This window comes from Schistocerca nitens, chromosome 1 (genome assembly GCF_023898315.1).
Source record: "Schistocerca nitens isolate TAMUIC-IGC-003100 chromosome 1, iqSchNite1.1, whole genome shotgun sequence".
NCBI classification, from domain to species: domain Eukaryota; kingdom Metazoa; phylum Arthropoda; class Insecta; order Orthoptera; family Acrididae; genus Schistocerca; species Schistocerca nitens.
The window spans coordinates 544,774,070-544,801,630 of record NC_064614.1 but is presented as its reverse complement, the minus strand read 5'-3'; the positions used below and the strand labels follow the sequence as shown (position 1 = coordinate 544,801,630).

The following is a 27,561-nucleotide window of genomic DNA, read 5'->3' as shown; positions in this document are numbered from 1 at the left end:
TTCTGTTCGCTTCTTTGTGTTCAACGTGCTACATTTATTTACGTTTACATTCAAACCCTGATATGCCGATCCTCTGGATGTCTTCGTCAATTTATTTCCAGTTTTCTGGCATTTCAACAGAGTCATTCGCAAACTGCAGTACGGACTCTTCAACACCATCCAACAGATCTGTGGAAGGCAACCTGGTCCGTACCACACACTAGTGGGTGTTCCAGGTTTAATGGAGTGCGGTAGGGGTTTTAAAAACATTTTCTTTGGGTTTTCATAAAATTTTGATTTAAACTACACACATCAAAAAAGTGTTGCATCACCCTGGTTCCCAGAACTCCTGAAGATAGACGATGACTGTGGACATTGTATCACAGACACAGTCCCTTTGACTGTTCATAAATGTCACTAAACCCACCAAAAGGTGTAAACAACCATGCATGAGCAGCACCTGTTAGATGGAGGGGGTCCGACAGCTGATCAGTTCCAGTCATTCCACCAGGAAGGAGGTACACGGCTCGTTCAGCCATGCCTAGACGGTCAATACTGAGGTTCGATCGCGTCCGCATTGTGCCAGGAAGGGCTCTCAACATGGAAAGTGACCAGGCGTCTCGTAGTGAACCAAAGTGATGTTGTTCGGACCTGGAGGAGATACAGAGAGACAGGAACTGTCGATGATATGCCTCGCTCAGGCCGCCCGAGGGCTACTACTGCAGTGGGTGACCGCTGCTTATGGCTCGGAGGAACCCTGACAGCAAATCCACCGTGTTGAATAATGATTTTCGTGCAGCTTCAGGACATTGTCTGACGACTCAAAATGTGCGCAATAGGCTGCATGATGCGCAACTTCACTCCAGACGTCCATGATGAGGTCCATCTTTGCAACCACACCATGCAGAGCGATACAGATGGGCCGAACAACATTCCTAATGGACCGCTCAGGATTGGCATCACGTTCTCTTCACCGATGAGTGTCAACTAGACAATCGTCGGAGACATATGTGGAGGCAACCTGGTTAGGCTGAACGCCTTAGACACACTGTACAGCGAGTGCAGCAACGTGGAGGTGCCCTGCTGTTTTGGGGTGACATTATGTGGGGCCGACGTACGCCGTTGGTGGTCATGGAAGGCACCGTAACGGCTGTACGATACGTGAATGCCATCCTCCGACCGATAGTGCAAACATATCGGCAACATATTGGTGAGGCATTCGTCTTCATGGACGACATTTCGCGCCCCCATCGTGTACATCTCGTGAATGACTTCCTTCAGGATAAAGACATCGCTCGACTGGAGTGGCCATCATCCAGACATGAACCCTATCGAACATGCCTGGGATAGATTGAAAAGGACTGTTTATGGACGACTTGGGCCACCGACCACCCTGAGGGATCTACGCCGAATGGCCGCGAGAGCGTTACAGAGATGTTCAACAAACTCTAGCGGTAGGCAATACAAGGGAGTTATTGCGCCTCACGGAAAGGCTGTGTTGAAATTCTGAGAGTGCACATGATAAAAAGAACTTATTAAAATATTAGTTCCTTCCATACATGTGTCGTGAAATGATGATGAAATCAGACAAATTAATGCTCATGAGTAGTCTTGGCGACAACCACATAGAGAATGGACGAAATGGTAGTGATGCCAGTCGGACGCACGCTCTGCCATGCACCACATGATGACTTGCGGAGTATAATGTAGAGTTGGAGATAATATACACTCTAAGACTAAAAAGCAAATGAAAAAACAAGAAAAATAAACGACGTACCATGAAGAAATTATGCGAATGGGACTAAAGTAAGTACATTTCATGCACATATGAAGACAAACAAATGATAATTTCAGAAAACTTTCGTGATATGTTCAAGAGAAAGAGCTTCACGAACTGAGCAAGTCAATAACTCGTTGACCAGTCTCTGGCCGTTACAGATATAGTTGTTAGATGGCCTCCTGAGCGATACCGTGCCAAATTCTACCCAACTAGCACATTAGATAGCCCAAATCCCGAGATTATTGGAAGGCTCTGTCCATAACGTTCCAAACTTTCTCAACTGGGGGGAGATTCGGGGGCCTTGTTGGCCAAGGTGGGTCTTTGCAACTACTCTGTGCGGTCGGGAATTATCTTGCTGAAAAGTAAGCCCAGTGTGCCACAAATGGCAATAAATGGGACGTAGAATGTCAGTCACATACCGTTGCGCTATAAAGGGCCGATGATCACAACAAAGCGTGTCCTGTTGTGAAACGAAACCGCACCGCAGACCATAACTCCTAATCGTCGGGCTGTATGGCGAGCGGCAGTCAGTTCGTATTCCACTGTTGTCAGGGGCCCCTACAGACAGGTCTTCGTCCTGGATGGTTCAAATGGCTCTGAGCACTGTGGGAATTAACATCTGAGGTCATCAGTCCCCTTGACCTAACTAACCTAAGGGCATCACATACATCCATGCCCGAGGCAGGATTCTAACCTGCAACCGTAGCGGTCGCGCGGTACCAGACTGGAGTGCCTAGAACCGCTCGGCCACAACGGCCGGCTCTTCGGCCTGGAATGTCATTGAATGAAGTGGAATTGTGTTCAGGGTTGAGTATCGCTTCGAACTGAGCCCCGATGACCAGTGAAGACGTATCTGGAGACGTCCCGGACAGTGGTCTGATACCAACCTGACCGATGTCTGCCATACAGCCCAATGATCAGGAGTGATGATATGGGTTGCCACTTGTTTTCACAGCAGGACCCCTTTAGTTGTCATCGGCGGCACCCTTACTTCACAGTGACACATCGACGATATTCTAGTCCCAGTTATCTTGCCCTTTATGGCAAGCCATCTAGGGCCTACATTTCGGCCAGATAATGCCCACTCGCACACGTCTCTGTGCTTGTCAAACCCTACCTTGACCAACAAAGTCGCCGGGTTTCTCCCCAGCTGAAAAAAGTTTGGAGCATTACGAACGGTGTCTTCCAAACATCTCGGGGTTTTGACTATCTATCGCACCAATCGGACTATTTTTGACGTGATGACCCTAAGAAGGACATCCAGCAGCTATATCAATCAATGCCAAGACGAATAACTGCTTGAGCAAGGAAAAGAACCAATTTATCTGGAATCTTAATCATTTGTTTGTCTGTACATGTACTAATTTCCGTTCCATTCGGATAATTAGTTCGTCTTGCGTAATGGCTGTTTCTCCTTAAATAAAAAAAAAAAGAGTGTGCGAAGAATACAAAAGGTATCTGCGACTGTTACTGGTTTCTTCTCAAGAAGAGAATGCTTTCGATCTATCGCAACGATCGATTTCTTCCATTGCTACTAAATCATTTACACATTATTCTTACAAGAGGCAAGTAATCTAGCTTCTGATTTGGAGGTTACGAGACAACTTGAAGGTCTTGTGGCTTCTACAGCATTTCTGAGTCACCTAACAGTCCTTCGGCAGTTTACTGCTTCAGGAAGAGAACGAGGAGGAGCGCGGGACGGGGGGGAAGTCAGTGGGTGTCACTCACAGAGCGAGGAGAACTGCAGGTGGCGCGGCAGGCAGGAGCGCTCGGAGAGGTCGACGGCGCGCAGGTATCGCAGCGAGGCCAGCTCCAGCTTGAGCAGGCCGCGGCGCCCCGCGTGCGACACGTAGCCGTGTCGGAACTCGTGCTCCACGTCCTGCAATCACACACAGCAGTCACCACCAGTCATACAGCCACCTGCGAGCCTGGTCCCTATCCACTACCAAATGACCGACCGTCGTAACGCAGGAGTGGGAATAGTATCTAAATTGAGAAAAATCTGAAAAAAGTTTATTTTGTACATCTCAGTCGCATTTATTGCTGCAGTGGTTACCAGTTTCGGGCTGAATCGCCCATTCCAAAACCACACACCTACAAATTACAAAGTATCTGTACACTACTGGCCATTAAAATTGCTACACCAAGAAGAAACAGGTATTCATCGGACGAATATATTATACTAGAACTGACAAGTGATTATATTTTCACGCAGATTGGGTACATAGATCCTGAGAAATCAGTGCCCAGAACAACCACCTCTGGCCGTAATAACGGTCTTGATACGCCTGGGCATTGAGTCAAACAGAGCTTGGATGGCGTGTACAGGTACAGCTGCCCATGCAGCTTCAGCACGATACCACAGTTCATCAAGAGTAGTCACTGGCGTATTGTGACGAACTAGTTGCTCGGCCACCATTGACCAGACGTTTTCAGTTGGCGAGAGATCTGGAGAATGTACTAGCCAGGGCAGCAGTCGAACATTTTCTGTATCCAGAAAAGGTGGCGGCATGCGGTCGTGCATTACCCTCCTGAAATGTAGGGTTTTGCACAGATCGAATGAAGAGTAGAGCCACGGGTCGTAACACATCTGAAATGTAACGTCCACTGTTCAAGTACCGTCAATGCAAACAAGAAGTGACCGAGAAGTGTAACCAATGGCACCCCATACCATCACGCCGGTTGATACTCCAGTATGGCGATGACGAATACACGCTTCCAATGTGCGTTCACCGCGATGTCGCCAAACACGGATGCGACCATCATGATGCTGTAAACAGAACCTGGATTTATCCGAAAAAAATGACGTTTGCCATCCGTGCACCCAGGTTCGTCGTTGAGTACACCATCGCAGGCGCTCTTGTCTGTGATGCAGCGTCAAGGGTAACCGCAGCCATGGTCTCCGAGCTGATAGTCCTTGCCGGTGCAAACGTCGTCGAGATGTTCGTGCAGATGGTTGTTGTCTTGCAAACGTCCCCATTTGTTGACTCAGGGATCGAGACGTGGCTACACGATACGTTGCAGCCATGCGGGTAAGATGTCTGTCATCTCGACTGCTAGTGACACGAGGGTGTTGGGATCCAGCACGGCGTTCCGTATTACCCTCCTGAACCCACTGATTCCATATTCTGCTAACAGTCACTGGATCTCGACCAACGCGAGCAGCAATGTCGCGTACGATAAACAGCAACCCCGATAGGCTACAATCCGACCTTTATCAAAGTCGGAAACGTGATGGTACGCATTTCTCCTCCTTACACGAGGCATCACAACAACGTTTCAACAGGCAACTCCGGTCAACTGCTGTTTGTGTATGAGGAATCGGTTGGAAACGTTCCTCATGTCAGCACATTGTAGGTGTCGCCACAGGCGCCAACCTCGTGTGAAAGCTCTGAAAAGGTAATCATTTGCATATCACAGCATCTTCTTCCTGTCGGTTAAATTTCACGTCTGTAGCACGTCATAGTCGTGGTGTAGCAATTTTAATGGCCAGTAATGTATTACAAAAACATTTACGTACAGTACACAATTACTTCAGTATTACAACTACTTACATGATTACGGACATAACCTCTTATTAACCGTAACTAAGTATTCAAAATGATACCAAATCTAGTTCCCCTTAATAACAACGTATGTCTATAATCACATGAGTACTTGGAATATAAAGCATGCTGTATGTAAATATTTTTGTACTACAATTACTTTGTAATATTTGGATGTTTGGTATGAGAATGGGCGAGTCAGCCCGAAACCGGTAACAATAAATAGTATATTCATGGAACTAAGACGGATAAAATAAAATGTTATCGAATTTTCCACAATACTAAACAGTTGCGGACCTTCCATCCCAAATCATCATGCCCAGAATCAGCAAAAGTCTCTACTGGTCACTTTGTAATCGTTAGTCCAAAAAATGGTTTGATGTAGGTCTCCACGCTAGTCTATTCTGTGCAAGTCTCTTTGTCTTTCCATAACTGCTGCACCCTGCTCACTATAATCGTGCTTTGATGTTTCCCCACAATTTTAACCCCTGATAAACTTGTTGGAACTTTTAAATCAATGTCTTGTTGTCTTTCATCACTGGTTCTATAATCGTGTTCCTTCTTTAGTCAAGTTTTGTCAAACATTTTATTTCTTTCCCGTTAGATTCAGTACCGATACGTGTTAATTATATGCCAAGTCTAAGTAAATAATTTTCGTCATTACTTTGTGGCATCACATTTCAAAAGCTTCAATTCTGTTCATGTCTGACTTTTTTACTGTGTATGTTTCACTCTCATGTAACGTCAAACTCCAGACAAATTACTTTCAGCAAACACTTTACTTTTTTTCAATTTGGGCCTACCGCATATAGATGTCTTGTAAGGACATTCGATGATAAACAGACTGCTGAATTAGCACTACAGCTGGCCGCAATACACAAGGAATACGAAATTCTGAAATACATACTGGTAGCACAACAAAACAACTCCAACACCAAGATAGTCAACCAAATCTATGATAGACCCAACAAATCGAGATATATTGTCATTTATAACGACATAAAATTCACAAGAGGGGTACCAAAAATCAGACAACAACATACATATCACAAAAATTTTATGAAATATATGAAACAAGCTTAACACATTAGAAAAGAAAATCCGAGTATGGTAAAACTTAAAACAAATCTTCCGGCAAAAGCAATACCAGCGAACATTAGCAAAGAATTTACTACTAGCACACACAACTCCACCCACGAATAAGCCAATTTAGTAATCATATAACAACGTTGGCTTGGCTGTCAACTGAAGCTGTCAAACTTACGAAAAATATTAAATAGGTATTAATGAATGTTGCTCAGGAACAAGATCCACTATTGAGACATTACGTATCCACAGTTTTGTCTGCGCAACACGTAGGACAGAAAACAGTACGAGGTGTGAGTACTAGACAGTGACAACGTTAATGATATGTTATGGAAGTAAGTACGACAACAGATACATACAACATTGTTATTAATTGCAAATAGCCACATTTATATACAATAACTGCTCCACATGTTTGCAGATAGCTTTATAATGGTCATGGAGCCGAAATAAGCTTATAGCACAAAAAAGAACCACTGTAGTAAAAAGTCTTTGAATATAGCAGCGTTTTGGCTTACGAGACATATAATGTCCTCAGAAGACTCTAATTTATGTGAAACTTCAGTTTATCTTGGTCTATAACATGTTAAAAAATAAGTTAGAGAATGCAGCCGCTTGATATCTTTAACAACTGCGGATATTACAACAGCTCCACTTCCCGCCATTTTCAAGGCACAAATGCATCGAGGAAGCGCTATGTGAAGAGATTTAAAACATCGGTATGCAGAGAATATAAAGAAAGATAAAACACACACACACACACACACACACATACACTGTAAACACTAGAAGCATCACACAATCAATGATGACCAATAGTGCATGCCAGATTGTTCGTGTTGTTATATTCCACGGGATGACTAGTACCAAGGCAATGTGTAGTAGCAGATTTGCTCGGTTGTTGTAAGCGAGCGTGATGCTTATGCTCCGTATTCCGGTTCTCCATGATCCTGATGGTCTGACCAACATATGACACACCAAAAGTGCAAATTATACGATACCTTACGTAAATTAAGAGCATCCTTACGAATCCTAAAAGACCATTGCCTTAGATAGTGGTCAAAAAGCACATTTCACATCATATTTACGCAGAAAAAGACTAATCTTGTTGGAAATGCTTCCTATGTAATACATAAAGTCCGTACACTTTGGTGCCACCTCGTTATCAAAGACCTGATTCAGCCCGTCGCTTTCTGCGAATAGCAGTAGGAGAATTTATATTATGCACAACTTTGGAAAACATTAGAACTACATTATTATCTCGACACCAAACAGGTCAACGTACACTACAGTCTCATTCTACTACTATATTTTTTCGGACATGTAAACAACACTTTTGCGGTTTAGCCTTATGGTAGTTAGAACTTAAACGGCCTTTCAGAAAATCTCATCCAATTATTCGCTTCACGAATGAGATGGAAAAGGATGGCTGCCTTGCCTTGCTTGACGTGTTGGTCAGAACGAAGGTTATTGATACGTTGGGACATGGCGTTTACAGGAAGCCAACTCACAACGATTTGTATCTACAGGCTCTTTGTGTCAACATCCGACTCACCATGAAGAGGTTCTTCCTACTTTAGTACAAGGAGCCCATGTCATGGAGTATCTGACTTGGATTCTGTGCGGAATTCTGCTCTCGACTTGATCAAACGATAGAGGGAGAGGTTTAATGCTATCTAACATCGAAGTTGCTAAAATTCACTATGAGTAACTTCTGACATTGGTGATCTTTGGCGGTGTGGAGGCGCTAGTGTTTATAGTACATGTATGTTATTTTTCCGCGTATGCTCTGAATTCCGAAATTTAAAGTTCCTTCTGCAGTCGCTGTAGTTGGATTTGTAAGTTGAAACCGGCGGGTTGTGCACCTGTCGAAATATCGGCTGTTGTCGAAGACGTCACCCGTTTGCCGTCGCGTAAGTTATTTAAATAGGTTAATTTATATTATTGTTCAAGTATTGGAACTGCTATTTTCAAGGAGAACTTTGAAGCACATACAAGGCATTGATTTCATACGGAGATCCGTTTCACAATATCCTCGAATCGAGGATGCCCGATAAAACAGAGCCTGTGTAACAAAACTTTGTCACAGTAAGGAGAATGGATGACGTAGAGAATTTGCGGGGTTTTAATGGAAATAAGCATGTGCATAACGTATGGCTTTTGTTCCCAAACTATTTCGAACACACAGAAAGCCATCTCAGTTGAGGCAGTGAAGTAGAAAACATATTGCTAAACTGGACCGGTGGTGGCCGCCGGAATAGAGATTTCGACCTGACCAGTCTAATCATGAAGTGATTGTTCTTAAAGTGACTTCTTTCAATACTTTGTTCACCAACTCCTAACAGAAAAAGAGAATCTCAAGCTCCCCATTCTTTCCAATTTAAGAACACGGGCATCCAACTAGGAAACCACGGTGTTTGATATGCTTCTCGTAGAACCGACAATTGTAATTGACTCTCTCCTTCGAGCATCCATATTTATAGTCAAGTGGAATCTCACTGATTAGCTTCAGTGTAATATAGAGAAAGCTCCTGCACCATCTAATACGTCTCTCCTAGTTGAACAGCGAGTTAATTGAAAGTGTGAGGCTTTCCACGTATGACATTAGTGAATTAAGTTACTGCCATTAGCCCTCAGTTTAGCAGTACTTCGAAGTTTCATGTGTAAATTTGTTTTTCTCGTTTTTCATAAATACTACAAAACAAAAAAATTAAAAAAATACTGTCTAATTGAAATATAAACGTTAATGTTGAACGATTCTTGATTTACATTTTCTCTTCCATCTTACTCCAAACTTATTTTACGTCAGTAGATTAATGCAGCAAAATGTGATTAAATCTACATAGTATTCCCTCCTTCTACCTTAAAAATGTAAAATTTACGATGAGGCTAGTGTTTGGTGCATGCTATAAGTTTGTTGTCAGACAAGCGAAGTATTTACCAGACCCTGTCTGCCTTGTTGCTTGAGACCTGCTTTAAGGACGTCAGGCATAGATACCTTCCGACAAAACCTTCATCAAACCAGCCATAACATCATCGCCAACCACAAAATCATCCTTTCTGAATAACTGGACCCAAGGTCATTACGCTAATGCCGCTACCCTAGTGCCAGTAGATATTTGGACACCTGCCTTCGACTAGACGGTCATAAATTCAATTTCCGTTTACGACGCTTTCTCCGCCGCCGCAAGTTGCAACAATTTGCTGGGGCCAAAGAGATTCTGCTACATCCATCGGGTTTTTACAAATTCTTTAGTGTGAGCAAATATCATGAAACCGGACGTTTAGACGCCCTGGTGCAGTCAAATGAACAATGAGTGTGAAAGAGAACTCCTTATGCATTTGGAGGGAGTTAATGGACTATCTGAACGTTACTGTGGATCAACTCTATTACTTTAGGACAGGCGTCTGGTGCTGTATGCCTTCGGAAAGCTTGTCGAATTCATGTTGTGCAAAAGTGCAACTATTTGGTATTCCAAATAAAGGTCTACACGCTGTTGAAAAGGTTATCATGAGGTTATGCTTCGTGAGTGCGGTTAAAGATGGTTGTGAGTCTGACATACGTTGACTGTTCATCTGTCAAATAATTTTCCGAAAGATGGTTGTGAGTCTGACATACGTTGACTGTTCATCTGTCAAATAATTTTCCGAACATTTGTAATTTCGCACCAATGGTAAGTTAGGGCGGTATGTGGTTGGCATCGTTACATACGTCTGTTTTTTAATGTGTAACTGCGAGAAGTTTCTTTGCTGTATGTCTGTTAGTTATTGTTCAGTGCTGCATTGAGTACAACGTTGTGTAACACAGTTCGCGAATTTCACGGTGGCGGAGATAGTGGAGCAACGCGTCTGCGTCATATTTTGCATGAAAAAATACCGTTACAGAGACACACCAAATGATTTAGGATGCCTACGGTGATTAGTTCTGAAGCCGTACTCGGTGTTACGAATGGTTCTTACGCTTTAAAAATGGCCGGACGGAAGTTAAAGATGACCTTCATTCAGGACACCCTTCGACGTCTACCGACGACGCTCATGTCAGGAACTTCAACAAAATTGTGCGTGCCACTCGAAGACTGACAGACTGAGGGATTGCAGAGGAATAGAACATTCTGTTGTATCGTGTCATGAAATCCTGACACACCATGTTGGAACGCATCGTGTTGCCTCCAAGTACGTCCCACGACTCACGAGCCAAGAATCGCTTCGCAATCTGTGAAGAACTTTTGGATCAGGCAGATGAGAACGAGATGTTAGTTAAGAGAATCATACCTGGAGATGAGACATGGGTCTACTGTTAGTATGTTGAGATCAAGGTTCAATCTTCACAGTGGGTCAGGGAAGGTTCTCCAAGATTAAAGACGTTCGTCAGGTCAGGTCAAATATCAAAGTCATGCTGGTAGTTTTCTTTTAGTTCATCATGAATTCGTGCCACAGGGCCAATTGTTAATAGGTGGTGCTATCGGGACGTGTTGCGACTCCTGCGATAAAATGAGAGAAGGAAACGGCCTGAAATGTGGCGAGACCATTCATGGCCCTTGCATCACGATAACGCTCCCGCACATTCATCCCTGTTGGTGCGTGATATTGCATAAGAAACGAAACCACAGTGCTATCCGATGCTCTGTTTCCTGATCTGGCCCCTGCGGACTTTAAAAGGAAAGTTGAGAGGATGAAGATTTGTACCGATAGATGAGAGAAAAGTTATTTCGCAGATGGCGCTTTGCGCGATCCAGCAAGAGGGGTCCCAAGACCGCTTGCGATACTGGAAACAGCGTCGGGAGCGTTGTATCAATTGCGGAGGAGAGTATTTCGAAGGAGACCATGCACAATGAGTAAGAGGTAAGAGTAGAAAAATTTTGTGGACAACGTTCCGGAATTTTTTTAACAGATCTCGTATTTCCTAGGCAAATTGCGGATTATTAGGTCGCCTAATTGTCTGTGACCTCTGTATTCATATTTCCCAGCTGACGATAACATTTTTAGATGTCATGGGTGCCGCCTGTTTAGCCTTGGTCCTCTTACCTGTATAGGAGGAATGAAGAGTCCGCTGACGAGGTCGAACTGTCCGTCTATGGGCTCCGGATGGACGGTGTGGTGCTTGCGCTTCTGCGCGGCGTCGCGGATCACCTGCACCGTCTTGACACCGCGGTCGCGCTCCGACCGCCAGTTGAGCACCCACACTTGGTCCAGGTGCGGCACGTAGTGCAGCTCCACCGGCATCTTGTCCGTCGTCACCACCTGCCGGCGAGAACAGCCAAGGACGTTTCGAATACGTCTATTAACAGTACATGGCAACATAGTGGACTACATAGTAGGTAATGTCTACAGGTCTCTGACGTCGAGGCGCTGTTCCAACTTTCTGACATATGTATACACTAAACTATCAGTATGCCACGCGGCGTCACCCAAGAGTGAGAAGTGTGGTTTCTTTGGCAGTTCTTTGAGTGTGCGTACACTACAGACGTGACACGAGGAAATGGCTAGTTTTTACGAACAACGTGCGGCAGTGAAGTTTTGTTTCTTGCTGGGCAAGAACGCAGCAGAAACTGTTGCGATGATTCAGACAGCCTACAAAGACCATGCTCTTAGTAAAACGCAAGTGTACGAATGGTTTTCTCGGCTTAAAAAGGGACAAATGGTGGTTGAAGATCAGCCCCGTTCCGGTCGACCTTCAACTGCTCGAATCGAAGACAACATCGACAAAATCCGTGATCTCATCAGTGAAGATCGACGCAGGACAATCGACCAACTCGAGAACTTGTCCGGGTTGTCCTGGAGCTCAATTCAGCGCATCTTGTCCATCGATTTGGGGATGCGAAGAGTGGCAGCAAAATTCGAGCCGAAGCTTCTTACCGGAGATCAAAGGGAGCGTCGGGTTCAAGCCTGTCTCGAAATGAAGGACACGTTCAAAGATGATCCACATTTTTTCAACAAAATGATTACAGGTGATGAGTCATGGTGGTATGGGTACGATCCAGAAAGTAAACAACAGTCATCACAATGGAAGTCACCTGGCTCAGGCTCACCTCGACCAAAAAAAGCTCGACAAGTGAAATCGAATGTGAAAACGATGTTGATCTGTTTTTTTTTTTTTTTTTTTTTTTTTGACATCAAAGGTATCGTGCACTCTGAATTTGTCCCTGAAAACCAGACAGTAAACCAACAGTTATTTGGAGTTTATGAAACGGCTTTGCAGAAATTTGTTGCGAAAACGTCCGAGTTTGTGGGAGTCTGGCGTGTGGTTCCTGCATCACGACAACGCTCCCGCGCACACGGCTCTCAGCGTTCGCCAGTTTTTGGCCACAACGAAGACGACTACCTTGACCCACGCTCCCTATTCGCCGGATTTAGCACCCACGGACTTCTTCCTATTCCCGAGGATGAAAAGAGACTTGAGAGGGAAGCGTTTTGCGGATGTGGAAGACGTAAAACGCAATGTCATGAAAGTGCTAGCAGGTATCAAAGAGGACGAATTTAAATGTGCTTAGAACACTGGAATGAACGTTTGGACAATTATATTAATGCTAATGGAGAGTACGTCGAAGGTGATTAAGGTTGTATTTGAAAACAATAAAGTGTATGCTTTCTAGAAAGAAATTTCGGTTATTTTTGGGTACTCCCTAGCATACACTAAACTATCAATTTCTGGGGCCAGAGTCCTCGAGTGCTACCAATACTTTCGAATGTTGTGCAAAATGTGACGTCAAAAATGGCTCTGAGCACCATGCGACTCAACTTCTGAGGTCATCAGTCACCTAGAACTTATAACTAATTAAACCTAACAAACCTAGGGACATCACACACATCCATGCCCGAGGCAGGATTCGAACCTGCGACCGTAGCAGTCGCGCGGTTCCGGACTCAGCGCCTAGAACCGCTAGACCACCGCGGCCGGCAAAATGTGACGTCACACGAAGATACAGAGTCGAGTGGCTCGAAAATAAACGTTACAATATGAATAAACTGCCAGATCTGGCCAGCTACCAAGTGCGCTGAAGTCAAAGGAAAAGCCACTTGCCGAGTCAAAAGATAATTATGTTTTATCGAGATCACATCCCCTTCACTTCTGATAGAATAACAAAGAAACTTTTCTCGTTGCTACGAGACCGTACTCTCGTGGCATTTGTGCCAACACTCCAACAAGGACTTGCAGTTTGACGAGGTTTACCTGAAGTATTAGAGCAGTGTAGCGTGGTATTAGCCGTGTACTGCTACCTACTAAATCTCCGTAGGGATCCAGAATATCCAAAAAAGAGCGGCGCGTTTCGTCACGGGAACGGTCAGTCATGCGAGAGTTTTACGAAGATGCTCGACAAATCCCAGTGGCAGACACCACAAGAGTCGCTTTCTATGCACTCGTTTATATAATTCATATAAGAGGCTCTCTGCCTCACCGAGAGGCTACCTGTTGACATTGCGAGAGAGAAACTTCCTCCAGAAATGACCACAATGATGATATTAGGTAAACCAGAGCTAATACCGATTACCGACAATCATTCTTCCCACGCGCCAATCGTGAATAGAAGGGGAAGGGCGGTAACGACAATGGTGCCAGAAGAACCCCCACCACGCAACGTCAGGTGCCTTGTGAAACACAGATGTTTCAAAGACTACTGGGCCTACGACAAATTACATTATATTGTTCCGAACGCTCAGTTTTGTCAGTCTGGGATGCCGGATCTAAAAGAAACATCGGTAAGGTAACACGCATCTATAACACCTTTAGTTCAGCTTGTCTTTGCTGAGTCACTCGGTGTAGAGTCTGTACGACCCCAAATGTTCAAATGTGTGTGAAATCGTATGGGACTTAACTGCTAAGGTCATCAGTCCATAAGCTTACACACTACTTAACCTAAATTATCCTAAGGACAAACACACATACCCATGCCCGAGGGAGGACTCGAACCTCCGCCGGGACCAGCCGCAGAGTCCAAGACTGCAGCGCCTTGGACTGCCCGGCTAATCCCGCGCGGCTGTACGACCCCAAATCCAGGGTTTTAACCACCTGTCACCCTGGTTACTGGAGAGGCCCAGAGTGATTTTAGATTTGGTGCGGTACAGGAGAGATAGCACTCCTGCTTCCGTTTTTAATGCGGCCTTTTCTGCTGTTTTATCTGAGCACCACGATCATGTAGCTGCTTTTACGGATGGGTCGAAGCAGGGTGACTCTGTTGGTTGCTCTGTCGTCTTCTCGGATCGTGTCCTCAAGCTCAGACTGCCTCCCGAATTTACCATCTTTAACGCAGAATTATATGCCATCTTGCGGGCAGTGGAGCAGATGAGACTTTGTCCCAGTGTTAGATTTCTCGTGTGTTCAAATTCTTTGAGCGCCCATTACTCTCTCCAGCGTTTGTATCCAGCAGCTAAAGGAATCCAGACTATCCACGACGCTCTCCTCCAACTACAGCGACTGGGGAAGCAGGTGGCTTTGTGCTCGGTACCAGGGCACGGAGGAATTCTGGGGAATGAAAGGGCTGATCGAGCAACCAAGGAGGCGTGTCGTGACCGACAGGTCTTTCAGTGTGCTCTCCCCCTATATGCCCTCACCACGCTGTTGCGGTATAAAGTCCTTTGTCGCAGGGAACACGAGTGGCTAGAAGTGACCGACAACAAGCTCCATGTCGAGTGGCTAGAAGTGACCGACAACAAGCTCCATGTCGTCAAGCCCACAACTCGGCAATGGCGTACTTCCTTCCAGCCTCGTCGACGTGACGAGGTCATCCTTACTCATCGGCCACAGCCCTATGACGCACGCATTTTTACTCCGGCGAGAGGATCCTCCGATGTGTGGTGCTTGTGGCTTGCAGATCACGGTGCACCACATTTTATTGGACTACATTTTATTTGCTGACCAGCGGACTGCAGCGGACTTGCCGGCGGATCTGCAGTCTATTTTATGCAACACTCAAACGAATGTGGTTCGCGTTTTAAACTTCTGTGAATTGTCCCACATTTTTAACAAGATTTTTGGGGAGATGTTTTTAATGTGTCAACGGGGTGGCTGGCTCACCCAAATTTTTTCGTAAGTGGTCAGCCAGTCACATTTCCAGTTGCTGTTCTTTTAGCTCTTTTGTGGTTTGTTTTCCCTCTGTTTTACTTTCCTCATTGGCTATCTTGCCTCCTCATTCGTTTTAGTGCATGTGAGAGTGCCTGTGCGTTAGAGTCATAGTGTGGTCGTTTCGTGTGCGTGCGTGTACGAGAGTTTTCGTTCTTATCCACATACGTTTGTTTTAATCGATTTCAGGGCGCTGATAACCCCGCCGTTGGGCGCCCATAAGATCCCAAACCACACACTTGTCTCTCCTCAAATTCTCTACTAGTTGGTGTCATTTGGCAACAGAGTGAAAACAGCTTTGAGTAATATGCACATTGTTATTAGAATTTAACATTGGTGTTTGACCCGTATTCATCATATTAACTGCGAGATACGTTCAATGATTAAAGCAACACATATTTTTCTCAGAGCAGGTTGGTTTTTTTCAGGATTCCAGTAGACTAAATTAGTATTATTCCCCAGTCTTTTGGCTACAAAACCCCATTTATCAGCATGATCTCCGTTCAATGCGACGGCCTTACACCGCTTTACTGGTAGGGCCTTCACCTCCGCGTGGTAGCACTGTACTGGTCGCAGTGGGAGCCAACGTCTTGTTGCGTCAATAGCCTCCATATCATACACTTAGAGCTTACCCTGAGGTACAGCCTTCGTTGAGCCAAACAGATGGAAGTCGGAAGGTGCGAGATCGTGGCTATAAGGGGATCAGGAAGAACAGTCCAATGAGAGCTCGTGTGCTCCTCTCGGGTGCTCAAACTTGTGTGAGGCCTTGCATGCCACCGAGACGGAGAATTTTGTTTGCATTATTGTGGCGTCGAACATTCTGAAGGCGTTTATTCAATTTCCTGAGGTATCACAATATGCGTCAGAACTAACCGTTGCACCATGATAGAGGATATGAAACAGATTAATCCCTTCAGGGTCCCAGAAAATCATCGCCATGATTTTACCTGCTGTGGGAGCAGTTTTAAACGTCTATTTTTGAGGTGGTGTGAGACCACTCCATGGTTTGCCATTTTGTTTGTGGTTAGAAGTGATGAACGGCAACGGCCTTGCCGCAGTGGATACAACGGTTCCCGTCAGATCACCGAAGCGCTGTCTGGCGTGGGCGGCACTTGGATGGGTGACCATCGTGGCTGCCATAAGCTGTTGCCATTTTTTGGGGTGCACTCAGCTTCGTGATGCCAACTGAGGAGCTACTTGACCGGATAGTAGCGGCTCCGGTCAAAGAAAACCATCTTAACGGCCGGGAGAGCGGTCTGCTGACCACACGCCCCTCCTATCCGCATCCTCAGCTGAGGATGCTACGGCGGTCGGATGGTTCCGATGGGCCACTTGTGGCTTGAAGACGGAGTGCCTGTCAGAAGTGATGAACCCGTATTTCATTAGCTGTAACGATGTTGGAAAAGAAATTGTCACGATCAGCCACGTACTCAAGCAATTCCGCACAGGTGGTCCTCTGTTGCTCTTTATGATCTTCTGTTAGGCGGCGGGGAACCCAGCGGTCGCACACCTCTGAGTACCCACAATGCAAAACGGATGTGACATACTCGTCATCATTATCGACGAAGACTTCCAGCCGGCCGAAGTGGCCGCGCGGTTCTGGCGCTGCAGTCTGGAACCGCGAGACCGCTACGGTCGCAGGTTCGAATCCTGCCTCGGGCATGGATATGTGTGATGTCCTTAGGTTAGTTAGGTTTAATTAGTTCTAAGTTCTAGGGGACTAATGACCTCAGCAGTTGAGTCCCATAGTGCTCAGAGCCATTTGAACCATTGAATACTTCCATCTGAGTAAAGAGGAGTTTGACTGTGATCCGTTGATCACCTTGAATGAGAGTGTCCGCACGTTCCAATATTGCAGAAGTCACAGCTGTGTGCTGCCGTCTGGTACGCGGGAGACGGGATGGGATATGACGACCTCGTTGCGGTGATGACAGACGCCTCGGCCAACGACTCACTTCACAGACAGGTCTCCGTAGACATTCTCCAACCGGCTATGAATATCCGCTTTGCTCAGGTTTCCCGCCAAATGAAACTCAATGACAGCTCTCTGCTTGGAGCCCTCCTCCGTTACAGAAGCAGTTTTGAAGGCTATGTATAGCGCCGCCACCTATCGGAACTATAGGGGCTGAAGCGGGCATATTCCACCATGTCCCGCAACAAATTCAACATTGTTTTTCAACTGGAATTGGTCCAGAAAAGAACTGTGTTCCATTACTTATTGAACGCCTTTCGTAAGTTTAGTATTATAGGTCATTAAAATTATTAACAGCCGACCAGTTGCAATGGATAAAGAATTCTTTACCTAGGTTTGAACAAATTTAAATTTGTCTTCTTCAGAAGGTGGCAAATTTTACATTAGTATGGACTGATGTATCATCGCCGTTTTTTTTTTATCCTTGGTACAATTAATGTAGTTATACATCAAAAAGGCAGGTGGCGCTTACGCCGAGAGAGTTACGCACAGTGGCATATACAGTCAGAATATAAAAAAAAATTACATTACTATATTAGTGAAACCCACACACGGTATATATGTCAGAAATTTAAAATTGACAATAATGGCTCTTAAGACAGAATTACGAACCCTGGTCCACAATACAGTTAATACACATTCGCAGGGAACCAACGTTCTAGAGCCAGACAAAATCACATAAGGGCCGATGTAGTGGCAGCCATACATCGTGAGAAAAACCATATACTTATCCATTGCAACTGGTCGGCTGTTAATAATTTTAAAACGTGGAACCGTTGTTGTTGTGCAGCTATGTTTAAAATATTATTGGTCAGTAATATTATAACAATTATTTTAAAGCATACTTGCTATGCAGATTTCGTAGAACATTTGTCTCAAGGCACTGTTTCACGTTATAGATTTCAGACTGTGGTAACGAATTACAACTGTTACTTTTAAATAAATGCATTGTAGATGTTTTCTATTTTGAACGCAGATAAGAAAATCTAAAACATGAAGGAAAAGATAATGCAAAAACCCTCGATAGAAATTGGCATTGTTTTTTATTGTGTTGCATCACGTAAAAAGTCCGCCTCCTGAGAGAAGTAGCAATCGCGTCTGACTGCCATGTGGACTACCCTGGTTCAGTTCCAAGTACTACCAAGGAGTTTTCCTATTTTTGGAAGACTCGAATGAGACGCACAGAAGCTACAGAAGAGAATTGAGGAGTCACTGAAATTAGAAGCAAAGGTTCCGACGTTTGGAAATCCGAAAACCGCTAAGAGTTGCACTTCACCTGTATTGAATATTATAAAATTTATATTGGTAGGCTATGAAGGGGTTGCTTATTCTGGCTAGCATGAATTTCTTTTATTCTTTTATGTTCCGGCCTGCTATGATAGAATATCTTGGGCTCATTCTTATTTTTGGCGACGTAACCTTCCCTGATAATTTTACCCGTTATTTGATTAAGGTTTCGGCCCACCTAAGTTTTGGTCTCGCGGTAGCGTTCTCGCTTCCCGAGCACGGGGTCCCGGGTTATATTCCAGGTGGGGTCAGGGATTTTCCCTGCCTCGAGATGACTGGGTGTTGTTGTGTCATCTTCATCATTCATCCCCATTATGGTCGGAGGAAGGCAATGGCAAACCACCTCCACTAGGACCTTGCCTAGTACGCCGGTGCGAGTCTCCCGCATCGTTCCCCTACGCTCTGTCAAGGAGTATGGGACTTCATCATCATAGGCCCACCTAAGTTTTCAGAACAATCTTTATTTCCGGTAGTTCCTTTTCACCTACGGTTATTATAAGGTCGCAACTGATAAAGGAAAATTATTTTTGGGAGCAGTCAGAGAAAACTACGTGCTGTGAACTAATCTTGTGCCAAGAACTTTAAATTTGAGGAGCGTATGACACTCTTTTCCGGCATGTTGAGAAATAAATTAGCTATAACGGAAATTGGCTTCAAATAACAAAATCTTTATTTTCGATTAATCTTTTGAATTTTTAACGGTAATCTTTTTGCATTTAACAGATTGACAAACATTCATGATATTTTTACAAGGGATCCTATGTCTTCCTCACTTGAGAATTACAAGCCTCTTTGGCTTTAATCTGCATAGTCCTGCGGGGATCGGAAGATCTCGGGAGCACGTGATCACTGCCCTATTTTAAAACACAGACATTCACATGCACTAAATCCACACGGGCAAGCGAATGTCGACAGCATCTTTAGTCAGAAGAGTTGTATACACCTCGTGGCTGTCATAGAGCAGGATTTGGTGGCGGCATATTTTTATCGTGAAGATGCACACTCTATACAGTTTTTTTTTTATAATTGAAAATGTTCACCACAAATAAAGATAAGAAGGCAAGCTGTAATTTTTAAGGTTTAAATTGCGATTTGAATTTATAGACCGCGTGGTCGCGCCTAACGGAAATCAATATTATTCTGCACTTGATTAATTGAACTAACAATTATAACCAGTACCTACCAAAAAAATTGTTGAGTTTATCAGATGAATCACATATTAAAATACCTTTTATCGCGTGTTCGACGTAGCCGTTCTGAGGGAACGCCTTGTCGCTTACCTGTCTTCAAACACCATCTTGACCAACCGTCGCGCGGAGCTCTCCCCGAGCAACCCGAGGTGATGGGGGAGGCCCATGACCAACCTCTGCTAGGAAAACGTTTAGCTTTACACATCTTTGGCCAAACCCCCCTGTTCCTCCTCTCTGCATTCCACTGACACCGGTAAGGTTGGTAGAAGATTAAGAAACCCACCACTTCTCTGATTCGTCTGCTACTACATTGAAATCATTCACACATGACCACACACTTTAAAGAAGGGCGAAAAAAAACGGAAATAAGGACACAGGACGTGCACAAGAATGAGAAAAAAAGAAAATACGTCGACCCATATAGTTTCTACAGGCATGCGGTTGTTGGGGCTGAGATTATTTCACAGTTAATTAGTTGCATAAAAGACCGATTTAATTCTGATTTTTTTATATAACATAGTATGAAGATTTGTCTTAGCACTAATTTTAATCATGTAACGACACCTATTGCGACGTTACAGAGTATTGTGTTGAACCATGGCCCTCCACTACTTTTTTCTTTTAGTCATCAGTATTCTGAGCCACAAATTCCTCTCCTGTGTCAAACTTTTCGTCTCAGAGTAGCACGTGCAACCTATGTCCTCAATTATTTGCTGCCTGTATTCCAATCTCTGTGTTCCCCCACAGTTTTTACCGTCTACAAGTCCCTCTAGATTTATGGAAGCTATTACGTAATGTCATAACAACTGTCCTATCATCCTGTCCCTTTTTGTTGTCAGTGTTTTCCGTGTATTCTTTTCAGCGCCGACTCAGCGAACAAAATTCTCACTCCTTAGCGTATCAGTCTACCTAATTTACAGCATTCTTCTGTAGCGACACAACTCAAATACTTCGATTCTCTTTTGTTCCAGTTTTCCCACGGTCAGTGTTTCACTAACACAAAACGCTGGGCTTCAAACGTACATTCTCCGAAATATCTTCCTCAAAGTAAGTTCTACGTTTGACACTAGTCTTGACCAGATATGTACATTTTTCCAGTGCTCATGTGCTTTTTATGTCCACCTTGCACCGTTCGTCAAAGGTTATATTGACGCCTAGATAGCAGAATTCCTTGACTTCGTCTACTTCGTGATCGCCAATTATGATGTTGAGCTTCTCGTTGTTCTCATTTGTACTACCTCTCTACTTCCGCCCTTCTCCAATTTACTCTTAAGCCACATTCTGCACTCATTAAATTGTTCATTCTCTTCAACACGTCCTCTAATTCTTCTTCACATTCACTGAAGATAGCAATCTCATCAGCGAATGTTATCACTTGTACCGTTTCGCTTTGAATTTTAATCCCACTCTTGTACCTTAGTTTTATTTCCCTCATTGCCTCTTCGACGTATAGATTGAACAGTAGGGGCGAAAGACTTCATCCATGTCTTACACATTTTTTTTTTAATTTGAGAATTTCGTTCTTGGTCTTCCACCCTTATTGTTCCTTATATTTTCGTCTTGGTTCTTGTACATGTTGTGTACTACCAGTTTTTCTCTGTAGCTTTTTTTCTCGGAATAACGAATATTTTGCAGCACTTTACATTGTCGAACACTTTTTCCAGGTATAAAAATCTCATGAACTTGTCTTGATTTTTCTTCAGTCTTGCTTCCATTATTAACCTCAACGTCAGAACTGCCTCTCTGGTGCCTCCACTCTATCTAAAACCAAACTGATCATCATCTAACAGATCCTCTATATTCTCTTCCCTTCTTCTGTATGCTTTTCTTGTCGTTATTTTGGATGCATGAGTTTTCAAGCTGATCGTACGATAATTCTTGTGCTTGTCGGCTTTTACAATCTTCAGAAATGTGCGGATGATTTTTTTCCGTCAGTCTGTTGGTTTATCGCCAATTTCATACACTCTACCCTCAAAATCGCATCCAAATGACACCATAAGGCAGAGAATGACACGGCGGTCTGTCAGCACACGGGGGGGCCATCTGTTTTGGGTGTCGGAGCTTGCTTTAGACGAAATACTGAACATACAAACTGTTGGTTAAAATTACATGAAACTGCACCTTTTATTTTCGTCACGACTCGTAACCTAGACAACGACCAAAGTTAATGTTTCCTGGGTTGTTTGGGGACCTGAAGAATTCGGTAACGTTTTATACACTGGGCGATCGGCAGCTCACTTGAAATGGTTCAAATGGCTCTAAGCACTATGGGACTTAATATCTGAGGTCATCATTCCCCTAGACATAGAACTACTTAAACCTATGTAACCTAAGGACATCACACACATCCATGTCCGAGGCAGGAATCGAACTTGCAACCGTAGCAGCAGCGCGGTTCCGGACTGAAGCGCCTAGAACCTCCCGGCCAAAGCAGCTGCCACAGCTCGCTTCAAACTCAGAATCACTGTTTATTACGCGAGTCCGATCTTATGCTTTCGGGGTGCACTCAGCGTCGTGATGCCAATTGAGGAGCTGCTCGACCGAATAGTAGCTGCTCCGCTCAAAGATAACCACCACAACGACCGGGAGAGCGGTGTGCTGACCACACGCTCATCCTATCGGCATTCTCACCTGAGGACGACACGGCGGTCGGATGGTCCCCATGGGCCACTTGTGGCCGGTAGACGGAGTGAAAAGGAAAGCATACTTTAACCACCGTACTGGAACAAATAAGTGTCGCTCAACAGTAGACGTATCGCTAATACTGTGTGAAAACGCTACTACTCTTAATAATGACCTCATTTCGGTGGGAAAAACAGATAAAGCTGAAGCCCCTCATTGATGACTGAATCCCGCAGAGATACGAAATTTTGGGAATGTTGCTCGTTACGTGTCCCCCGCTCAATAGCCATATATTTTACGAGCATTAAGATCGGGTGATTTAGCATCCCAGTCGAGCTGCGGTATGGTGCCTTACATTTCGTTAAACCAGCAGCGTATGCAGGGAGACTGTTAAGACGGCTGTTGTCATATTCGATGACGGGAGTCCCTACAGCATACTCATCATGAAGCTGTAGAATAAATGACAACTCTGGATCATCGAGATGATCGAAATTAACATAATGATACTTGTTCACGGTAACCACAATGAGTGGGCCCAAGTCAAAAAGTACAAAAAGCATTCCCACAGAACTGCCTTCGGGGGGAACTACGCCGCTCACACCCTTTATGCTGAACGCCTCGTTGCGCTTTCCGTGCGCTAAACGTTTTGCGTTATTTGAAAAGAGGCAAACCCGCGACATGCTGGAATACGCTTCCAGTCAGCTACAGTACAGATTCTGTGTTTTTGTTTTTTGATCATGACTAAAGACGTTCAGCTTCATGTGGCGCTACGAGCGCTGGCCTTTCACAAGGTATTCGACTTGAACTGTCCATTGCAGGCGGCTCCGCAGCCACATTTGTTCGGTAAATGGTTGAGATGGACTCGCACACACTGGTAAGTAGCAGTTACCGTCGTTTATGAAACCGATTGTCCTTTACAAAGGAGTGACACTCGCCTCAATCCGTGTCGGTTAGCCTCTCCACGCAAACACTTTTCTCACACCGTGTACATGACTGCGAGTGGCATATCCATTCCTTGTAGAGACGTTGTGTAGACTGCGGTACACCCACAAATCGGTTAACTTCACTCACGGTGAAATCGCAGGCAAGTACAAAACTGACAGCTAGTTTTCAACATTCTGCCACGTGTCCCTATTGCCCGATCTTACTGTGCTAATTCCATATACCCTACTGGCACGTAGAAATCATTTTGCTGACTTGAATTACAGTCCACGTACAAATGATTGGTGTTCACAGTTCGAGAGCCCAAGTGATAATTCGCCGGATATGGTGTAAGGCTCCCGGATAGCAATGCCTTGCATAGTCTAGCGACAAAAAAGCTACTTGCTTGCTTTATCTGTATGTGTAAATTTATGTACAGTAGGTACGTCTAACACACAACTTAAGAAATTACTTAAAACTGTTCAATATTTAGTTAGCTGAAATATTTTAATTTATTTGTTATGCTTCACAATGACATATTAATTACTTTTGCAGCATTGTAGACCATTCGCAGCTTTGTTTTTCCTGTTTAATATTTTCATTATTAACTGTTTCTACCAACGAGCGACAACAGACTATCGTGTCTTCAAAGTGTCAACATGTAGATCCTAATGCTGTCCATGGTACCCATTTTTTTTAAATTTTATGACGAAGGCTGAATGGCTGATTAACGTAAGTGTACCATCTATACACGCAATGACACAAATTATGTAATATACTAGATTTACTCAGGTCTGATAATGATCATCGTTTACTGAAATTAATTACCTGATTAACAAACTTCTGTGGCTCATGACATTATTTATAATGCAATAAATATTTAAAGAATCGGTGTGGAGCCTTGTTGCGAACATATCGCAACTCGTGAAAAGACTGTCAACTTATTAAAAGGTACATTTTCAGAATAATATTAACAATGCCGGCCGAAGTGGCCGTGCGGTTACAGGCGCTGCAGTCTGGAACCGCAAGACCGCTACGGTCGCAGGTTCGAATCCTGCCTCGGGCATGGATGTTTGTGATGTCCTTAGGTTAGTTAGGTTTAACTAGTTCTAAGTTCTAGGGGACTAATGACCTCAGCAGTTGAGTCCCATAGTGCTCAGAGCCATTTGAACCATTTTTGAACAATGTGATAATATGTCACAATGTGCAATTTACTGTTCTTTCTGTATCGTTACGAAAATGCATTTACTCTTTACAAACCTCAGCAATAACAAATAAGGTCTGAACAGTCTTCTTTTCTTTTTCAGTGCAATACCTCGCCGATCTCACGAATTTGCTGACCTGTCTATGTTTTCCTCTTCATTTCACTTCTTGTGTTTGGCTCACACCACCAGTCGCACTTTACGTATTTTTTGATGCAATAAAAGTAAAGTCACACTGAAAACAACAAAATCGAATTACAACACGATCTAAATTTCAAGTCAAAGAAAGCGAAGCGACGGTACCAGTTACACATTAAGGGATTGACTCTTACGTTTCACACAGTCGGGGTTGTTTTGCAGCGCAGCGACGATGTTCGCGCTACCTGCTGAAACGCCGTCCGTCACTGGCTGGTAGCCTGTGGTCGCTAGGCGACAAAATGGCGCTGGTGACCTGTCGTCCCCAAGTAGTGGTCCCCTGGACACTACATCAGTGATGGAGGGACACATGATAGCCTGACATCAGTTTTACCGTGCTCCATTGCGACCAGTGTGTTCTGTCAAGGGGGTGACTAATATATTGTCTGGTGACCTATATACAGGGTGGTCCATTGATCGTGACAGGGCCAAATATCTCACGAAATAAGCGTCAAACGAGAAAACGAAAAGGGCGAAACTTGTCTAGCTTGAAGGGGGAAACAAGATGGCGCTATGGTTGGTCCCCTGGATGGCGCTGCCATAGGTCAAACGGATATCAACTGCGTTTTATTTAAATAGGAACCCCCATTTTTATTACGTATTCGTGTGGTGCGTAAAGAAATATGAATGTTAGAGTTGGACTACTTTTTTCGCTTTGTGACAGATGGCGCTTTAATAGTCACAAACGTATAAGTACGTGGTATCACGTATCATTCCGCCAGTGTGGACGGTATTAGCTTCGTGATACAGTACCCGTGTTAAAATGGATCGTTTACCAATTGCGGAAAAGGTCGATAGCGTGTTGATGTGTGGCTATTGTGATCAAAATGCCCAACGGGCGTGTGCTATGTATGCTACTCGGTATCCTGGTTCGCCGGATAGTTGCGTTATTTAAGGAAACTGGAAGTGTTCAGCCACATGTGAAACGTCAACCACGACCTGCAACAATTGATGATGGCCAAGTAGGTGTTTTAGCTGGAGTCGCGGCTGATCCGCACATCAGTAGCAGACAAATTGTGCGAGAATCGGGAATCCCAGAAACGTCGCTGTTGAGAATGCTACATCAACATCGATTGCACCGTTCCATGTTTCTGTGCACCAGGAATTGCATGGCGACGACTTTGAACGTCGTGTACAGTTCTGCCACTGGGCACAAGGGAAATTACGGGACGATGACAGACTTTTTGCACGCGCTCTATTTAGCGACGAAGCGTAACTCACCAACAGCGGTAACGTAAACCGGCAAAATATGCACCATTGGGCAACGGAAAATCCACGATGGCTGCGACAAGTGGAACTTCAGCGATTTGGCGGGTTAATGTATGGTGCGGTATTATGGGAGGAAGGATAATTGGCCCCCATTTTATCGATGGCACTCTAAATGGTGCAATGTATACTGATTTCCTACGTAATGTTGTATCGATGTTACTACAAGATTTTTCACTGCAGGACAGAATGGCGATGTACTTCCAACATGATGGATGCCCGGCTCATAGCTCGCGCGCGGTTGAAGCGGTATTGAATAGCGTATTTCATGACAGGTGGATTGGTTGTGGAAGCACCAAACCATGGCCCACACGTTCACCGGATCTGACGTCACGGGATTTCTTTCTATGGGGAAAGTTTAAGGATATTTGCTATCGTAATCCACCGACAACGCCTGACAACATGCGTCAGCCCATTGTCAATGCATGTGCGAACATTACGGAAGGCGAAGTACTCGCGGTTGAGAGGAAGGTCGTTACACGTATTGCGAAATGCATTGAGGTTGACGGACATCATTTTGAGCATCTATTGGTATTTACAGGTAATCACGCAGTAACACCATGCGTTCTCAGAAATGATAAGTTCACAAAGGTACGTGTATCACATTGGAACAACCGAAATAAAATGTTCAAACCTACCTACGTTCTGTATTTTAATTTAAAAAACCTACCTGCTACCAACTGTTCGTCTAAAATTGTGAGCCATATGTTTGCGACTATTAGAACGCCATCTGTCACAAAGCGAAAAAAGTGGTCCAACTAAAACATTCCTATTTCTTTACGTACTACACGAATATGTAATAAATAATAGGGGTTCCTGTTTAAAAAACGCAGTTTATATCCGTTTGACCTATGGCAGCGCCATCTAGCGGGCCAACCATAGCGCCACCTGGTTTCCCCCTCCAAGCCACACAAGTTTCGTTCCTTGTAGTTTTTTCGTTTGACGTTTATTTCATGAGATATTTGGCTCGGTCATGATCAATGGACCACCCTGTATATATATAAATATACCTGGAACTTAACGTTGCCTTTCGCCTAGTATATAGTGTGTCATTACGACTAATAACAACCTCAAAACTAAAGCAAAGAAGCGGCAGTAATGCAGAAACAGCTCGGACATTACTTACGTCGACGACGACCATCTGGATCTTGCTGATGACGAGCACGCGGTCGTTGCGGGGCTGCGCCACGTACACGTAGCGGTTGGCCACATTGATGGCCTGTCCCCAGCTGCAAGCGGTACCGCTACTGCCGCACACCAACTGACGCTGGGAACAAACATTTTAAACAAGCTTTCACTTGTAACTCAGCCGCACCATCATTTCACTCCGTGAAAGCGTATTTGAAATATAATGGCAGCTCGCTTTATAAAAATAATAAGTCAAATATGAAAGTTATTATTGGCGATTTTAGTTACCTACAAGCATTCTTTACTTTGCCACGTAACATCAGCACAGTT

At 44.3% G+C, this 27,561-nt stretch overlaps 1 protein-coding gene across 1 annotated transcript in view; it reads right to left on the bottom strand.

Moving 5' to 3' along the window:
- The window catches only part of LOC126259840 (follistatin-related protein 5-like), a 279,684-nt gene that overhangs the window by 31,807 nt on the left and 220,316 nt on the right, over positions 1-27,561 (bottom strand). Inside the window, exons 10-12 of the mRNA XM_049956931.1 lie at positions 27,230-27,370; positions 11,416-11,631; positions 3,488-3,638 (exon numbers count right to left, since the gene is read on the bottom strand). Of these exons, the coding sequence (XP_049812888.1) occupies positions 3,488-3,638; positions 11,416-11,631; positions 27,230-27,370 (508 nt within the window). The remainder of the gene's footprint in view (positions 1-3,487; positions 3,639-11,415; positions 11,632-27,229; positions 27,371-27,561) is intronic.